The 6,938-nt window shown below is 40.1% G+C and overlaps 1 protein-coding gene across 1 annotated transcript in view; it reads right to left on the minus strand.

Moving 5' to 3' along the window:
* TRAPPC8 (trafficking protein particle complex 8) overlaps window positions 1-6,938 on the minus strand; it is a 135,675-nt gene that overhangs the window by 119,860 nt on the left and 8,877 nt on the right. Inside the window, exon 2 of the mRNA XM_011974378.1 lies at window positions 2,908-3,102. Coding sequence (XP_011829768.1) covers window positions 2,908-3,102 — 195 coding nt within the window. The remainder of the gene's footprint in view (window positions 1-2,907; window positions 3,103-6,938) is intronic.

Raw genomic sequence — 6,938 nt, forward strand, 5'->3', positions numbered from 1 at the left:
GTACACACCTATAGTCCCAGTTACTCAGGAGGCTGAGATGGGATGACTCCTTGAGCTCAAGAGTTCAAGGTTACAGTGGGCTATGATCATGCCACAGCACACCAGCCTTAGACAGGGTGATAGAGTAAGACTCTGTCTCTTAAAAATAAGAAAAAATAAATAAATAAATAAATAAATAAATAAAAGAAATAAATATAAGAGAAACAGATACTTTTGTTTTTTAAATATGATAGGTAACCCCTCTCTGTGCCCCTTCAGCACTTTTGGCATACCAGATATGCCACAGCTCTATTACAATGCATTGTGATATTAATATATGATAAATTAGACCATACTATAATTACTGGTTAACATGTTTGTCTCCCTACCAGATTATAAACTTTAAAGCATGTCTTGTTCATCTCTGTATCTCAATACAAAGCATACAGCAGAAATCAATAAATATTTGTTGCAAGGCTAACAAAATTGTTAAGATCCTGCAAAACAGAATCACATATAAAGGTCTAGGGTAGGCCTTAAGAAAGAATCCAGCCAGGCCAGGAGTGGTGGCTCATGCCTGTAATCCCAGCACTTCAGGAGGCTTAGGCAAGTGGATCACTTGAAGTCAGGAGTTTGAAACCAGCCTGACCAACATGGTGAAACCCCATCACATCTAAAAATACAAAAAATTAGCCAGGCGTGGTGGTGGGCACCTGTAATCCCAGCTACTTGGGAGGCTGAGGCAGGAGAATCGTTTGAATCTGGGAGGTGGAGGTTTCAGTGAGCCGAGATCACGCCACCATACCCCAGCCTGGGCGATAGAGTGAGATGCTGTCTCAAAAAAAGAAAAAAAAGAATCCAGCCAAACTCCCGTTTTCAGAGATGGAAACAGAGTCTCAGAAACACTAAGTGACTTGACTGGGCATGGTGGTTCATGCCTGTAATCCCAACACTTTGAGAGGCCAGGGTGAGAGGATCATTTGAACATAGCGAGACCCCGTCTCTACAAAAAAAAATTTAAAAGTAGCCAAGCATGGTGGTGTACTGCTGGAGTCCTAGTTACTTGGGAGGCAGAGGTGAAAAGATTGCGTAAGTCCAGGAGTTCAAGGCTGCAATGAACAATGATTACACCACTACACTCCAGTCTGTGTGAGAGAGAGACTTTGTCTCTTTTAAAAAAACATGTTAGCCTGGCATGGTTGGTAGGCTGAGGTGAGGATCACCTGAGCCCAGGGAGGTCGAGGCTACAGTGAACTGTGATAGCACCACTGCACTCCACCCTGGGCAACAGAGTGAGACTCTGTCTCAAAACATACTAAAAATAAAAATAAAAGGAAACACTAAGTGACTTATTCAAGTTATCTAACTAATGATTATGGTAGTATAAAAACTTGGACACTCTGGCATTTGATTCATTGCCCTTCACACTACAACACTGATGAGAGAAAAATAACAGTTCAAATTCTGTTCTTTTTTCCAAGAAATACCCAGATTTTTGCTTCATATTGAAAACATATGGTAGGAACTGTCCAACTATATACTATATCCTGAAATTCAGATTTTTTTTGACTGGTAAAGATAACCATAATATTCTCAACTTAAAATTATCAAGTTGACTTATCTTGCTGGAATTAAAACTAAAGGCAAAGAAAGAAGAAAAAAATACAGAACATTTAACAAAATAATTCTACAAATATTTTTAACTATACAAGGGAAAACAACTAACTTGGTGACTTAAAATATGTCCGTTTCAAATTCTGCGCATATGTTTAGGAAAAAGTTTTGTTTTGTTTTGTTTTGTTTTGTTTTGTTTTGTTTTTAAAAAGCAGAGTCTCGCTCTATTGCCCAGGCTGGAGTGCCATGGTGCCATCTTGGCTCACTGTGACCTCTGCCTCCTGGGTTCAAGTGATTCTCCTGCCTTGGCCTCCTGAGTAGCTGGGATTACAGGCACCTACCACCACACCCAGCTAATTTTTGTATTTTTAGTAGAGACAGGGTTTCACTATGTTGGCCAGGCTGGTCTTGAACTCCCAACCTCAAGTGATTCGCCTGCCTTGGCCTCCCAAAGTGCTGGGATTACAAGCATAAGCCACCACGCCTGACTGCTTAGGAAAATCTTTAAATATGATATTAGGAAGTATTAAAGTATTAGATTATAAATTATCCTGGCCTAAAAAGATTATTTTATTAGACTGCTGAAATATGCCAATTTGATGATGTACTTTGAGTATTTTCCCTCTAAAATATCTACCCCATGTCAATTAAGACTTTTTAATATTGGAAAACAGTTAAACCAAATACTACTAACTCACTTCACATATTAATATATAATTTCAGGCTGGGAACAGTGGCTCACACCTGTAATCCCAGCACTTGGGAAGCTAAGCAGGAGGATCACTTGAGGTCAGCAGTTCAAGACCAGCCTGGGGAACATAATGAGACCCCCCCCCAATCTCTATAAACATTTAATTAAAAAAATAAAATACATATGTGTATATATATGATTTTACCTACCAATCTTGTTACGAAAACATTTACCATTCAAGTTAAAGACGTACTCACAAAACATTACATATTCCCACATATTTTATAAACATTTTCTCCACTTAACACCAAGCAAGATAAAAATACAATAAACTTAATGCTCTTTATTTAACTATAGTATTACTTATGTCACAGAAGAATTTTTTTAATTTACTGTTAGTTCTTTCATTCAACAAACATTTATTATGCATATGTTCTAGATACTACTTTAGGTTCTGGAATAAAATAAACAGGCAAAGTTCCTAGGACTGTTTTCAACATTGTATTCTCAGCCTCTAGCACTTACTAAGCTCTTAAATATATGTTATCTCCCAAGTCACAGAATCGCTTTTTCTAACAAAAGGAAATTTCACTCAAAAAATAACAATCAACTTCGTTACATACCACTGATGTTAAGGTCATAATCTCCTGCTGTAATCACATTAGCTACTAATCCTTCTGCAGGTTGACTGCCAGAAACAACATCATTCAAAAGCTTCCGGATGGCTCCAGGCTGAGGTGGCTGGGTGACAATGTTGCTTACTGCTATCTTCAAATTTTTAATTACGTGAAGTTGATTATTAGGATCTCTCATATGAACTTTAAAGAAAAAAAGAAAAAAACTTGAAATTAATTCTATACAATGCATAATAACCCAAAATTGGGCTAATGGTTTACAAACAAAAAGGATGTACAAAGCAGAAGCCAGGAATTCCAAGTGGAACATTCTTCCAGAAATATAAATGGTTGACAACATTCCCTCATATACCAAAAGGGCTAGCTAGACAGTTTATTAACCCCAGGATTCCTTCCCCTCTCACCACTGCTCAGCTTTCCTACTGTAGGTCCTTTCCTTTCCTACTATGTTTGGAGTCGCCAGAAACCAACCACTTTGCCGACCACTTCTCTAATTCTCACCTCACACTAAAGCTGGTCCAAGGCAGCATAAGACCTGGGGTATTAACACTAAAAGCAGTAAAAGGAAAAAGAAAGGGGAGTTAAATGTTGCACTTAGGTTTCCTTCTGCTTTCCCTAGTCAGCCCGCATTCTTAGCCTCTTTTTCACTCTCATAAAAATCAATGGCCACTCCAGTGCACGATGCTGTGGTGGAGGCTGTGCATGTGCAGGGGCAAGAGATATGTAGAAACTCTCTGTACTTTCAGCTCAAATTTGTCATTCATCTAAAACTGTTAAAAAATAGAGTCTACTTAAAAAACACTCTGGCCAGGCGCGGTGGCTCATGCCTATAATCACCAGCACTTTGGGAGGCCGAGACAGATAGCTCGAAGTCAGGAGATGGAGACCAGCCTAGCCAACATGACAAAACCCTGTCTCTACTAAAAATACAAAAAATTAGCTGGTATGGTGGTGGTAGCCTGCAATCCCAGCTACTCAGGAGGCTGAGGCAGGAGAATTGCTTGAACCCGGGAGGCGGAGGTTGCAGTGAGCCGAGATTGCACCACTGCACCGTAGCTTGGGTGACAGAGACTCGGTCTCAAAAACAAAAAACTGTCCAGATCCCTTTTACCATCCTAATACTTCCTGCCTCCACCGTGCTATAGTCCTTGCTTCAGTCTATACAATTTATAACCAGTAAGTAGTTCAGAGCTTCAGGACAGGGAACAGGTTCTGAGGCACAGCAAGAAGACAGTGTCGTCCACAGAACCAGAAGAAAATGTGAGCATATTTTTTCACATAATCAGACAAAATGTTCCACAGTAGCATTAAAAGCAGTCCATTACAGGGCTGGGCACAGTGGCTCACACCTGTAATCCCAGTACTTTGGGAGGTCAAGGTGGGTGGATCACCTGAGGTCAGGAGTTCAAGACCAGCCCAGCCAACACAGTGAAACCTCGTCTCTACAAAAATACAAAAATTAGCCAGGCATGCTGGCGGGTGCCTGTAATCGCAGCTACTGGGGAGGCTGAGGCAGGAGAATCACTTGAACGAGGAGGTTGCAGTGAGCCAAGATTGCACCACTGCATTCCAGCCTGGGCGACAGAGTGAGACAACGTCTCAAAAAAAAAAAAAAAAAAAGTAACCCATTATAACAATTGAGCACCCAGCTTTTGGAGTTGGACCTTAATTTAAATCCCAACCCACTACTTATCAACTGGGTTACCCTGAACAACTTAACTCTTCTGTGCTTCAAATTCCTCATCTGCACATGTGATTACTATCTACTTCACAGGATCATTTTAGGGATTGGGTGAGCTATTGTTAGACAGTAATTGTAAAGCACTAAGCACCACACTCAATAATATGTAATGGAGGCAGTATAGCAGCAGCAGCAGATACATCACCCATTCAACTGCATCACGGGTCATCATATACAAATAAGAGGCAACTTTGGGTAAGTGGTCTGGGTATCTACAAATAAAGGATGACTTTCTTCTCAATGGAAAATGTCTTATACCAAAATCGAGGCCTGCCTGTATTTTAAATAAAGTTATATCCACACAGACTTTTCTCAATTTCCTATGTATTCTACTGATTTCTAACATTTTTTACTTAAAAAAAAAAAAAGACTCAAAAACATTTTTAAAATACTGTATGTGGTACAAATGTGTATTTATATTGTAAATATAAATAGATATACAAAAAAATATACAAGCAGCCAGGCACAGTGGTTCACTGTTGTAATCCCAGCACTTTGGGAGGCTGAGGCGGGCAGATCACTTGAGGTCAGGAGTTCAAGACCAGCCTGGTCAACATGGTGAAACCCTGTCTCTACTGAAAGTACAAAATTAGCCGGGCATAGTGGCGTGCGCCTGTAATCCCAGCTACTCTGGAGGCTGAGGCAGGAGAATCGCTTGAACCCGGGAGGCGGGGGTTGCAATGAGCAGAGACCACGCCATTGCACTCCAGCCTGGGCAAAAAGAGCAAAACTCTGTCTCAAAAAAAATAAATAACAAAATAAAGTTGCTTCATAATTGTCAAATAACATAAGTAGCCATATGTATATTAAACTTCGCTTTAACTACCTTTTGGTATTCATAAGTGTTAACACAGGAAAAAAATTTTAATTAGGAAAAAAGTATTAACACAAAAGGATATTCTAGTTTTGCCCTATATTCAAGGTGGCTTTATCAGTTACTAGGTAATTCTGTGTAACCAACAGAAGACAGAAAAAACAATGGTATTTCACTTCTGAGGTAAGTTTTAAAAGCCTACGGCTTCCATCTTGGGTTCTCTCTTAATTATTTGGGAGAAGCCAACTGCCACACTATGGGAACATTCAGGGAGCTTATAACTGAGTGAGAAAACTGAGATTTCAGGCTAATAGCCGGTGAGAAACTGAGGCTTGCCAACAACCATACTAGTGAGCTTGGAAAAAGAACTTCCAGCCTCAGATGACTGTAGCCCCTACTGACAGCTCTACTGCAACCTCAGGAGAGACCCTGAACTGGAGCTACCCAGCTAAGCCACTCCCAGATTCCAGAGGAAGTGAGAAATAATAAATGCTTTTGATTTAAGGTACACATTTTTGGGGTAATTTGTTACACAACAGATAAGTTACACTGGGATATCAGAAACCCAATCTAATGAAGCAAGAGCAAAGAATGATTTAAGAGAAATGTGAAATGCTCTTAAGTCAGACACAAAAAATTCAAAAGCCTCAGGTAAATATATTTAGACTTCATTGAATTTATTTATCATATAACATCTCAATTTCAAAATGAAATTCAGCTCTACTGTTACATTTTTAAGTTCTTAAATACTATATTTTAATACTGTATTTTGAAGTTATACTTCCCAGAATTTTCCATGGAATACTGGTTCCTTAAGAAAAGTAAAGAATGTTTCTGAATGATTCCATGTTCAAATAAATTTGAGAAATAGTGGATTAAGTCTTTAAAGGTCTCTTTATAACAGGTCTTTCCAGAGTCCTTAATTGCTAAATCAAACTGTAATACTCCCAAACACATGCTACCTTAAGCAAACTTATTTCACCACAAAAATCTTTTTCAAGGGAGCACCTAAAACATCTGGTGTTTGTTTGATAAAAAGTATTTGGGGGCCACACATGGTGGCTCAAAACTCATGCCTGTAATCCTAACACTTTGCAAGGCTGAAGCAGGAGGATCATTTGAGCCCAGGAGTTCAAGACCAGCCCGGGCAACATAGCAAGACCTAGCCTCTATAAAAATAAACAAACAGGCTGGGTACGGGGGCTCACGCCTGTAATTCCAGCACTTTAGGAGGCCAAGCCGGGTGGATCACGAGGTCAGGAGATCGAGATCATCCTGACTAACATACTGAAACCCCGTCTCTACTAAAAATACAAAAAATTAGCCAGGCATGGTGGCGGGCGCCTGTAGTCCCAGCTACTCTGGAAGCTGAGGCAGGAGAATGGCATGAACCCGGGAGGCAGAGCTTGCAGTGAGCCCAGATCGCGCCACTGTACTCCAGCCTGGGCGACAAGGTGAGACTCC

The sequence above is a fragment of the Mandrillus leucophaeus genome, unplaced genomic scaffold, assembly GCF_000951045.1.
Source record: "Mandrillus leucophaeus isolate KB7577 unplaced genomic scaffold, Mleu.le_1.0 Scaffold145, whole genome shotgun sequence".
NCBI lineage: Eukaryota > Metazoa > Chordata > Mammalia > Primates > Cercopithecidae > Mandrillus > Mandrillus leucophaeus.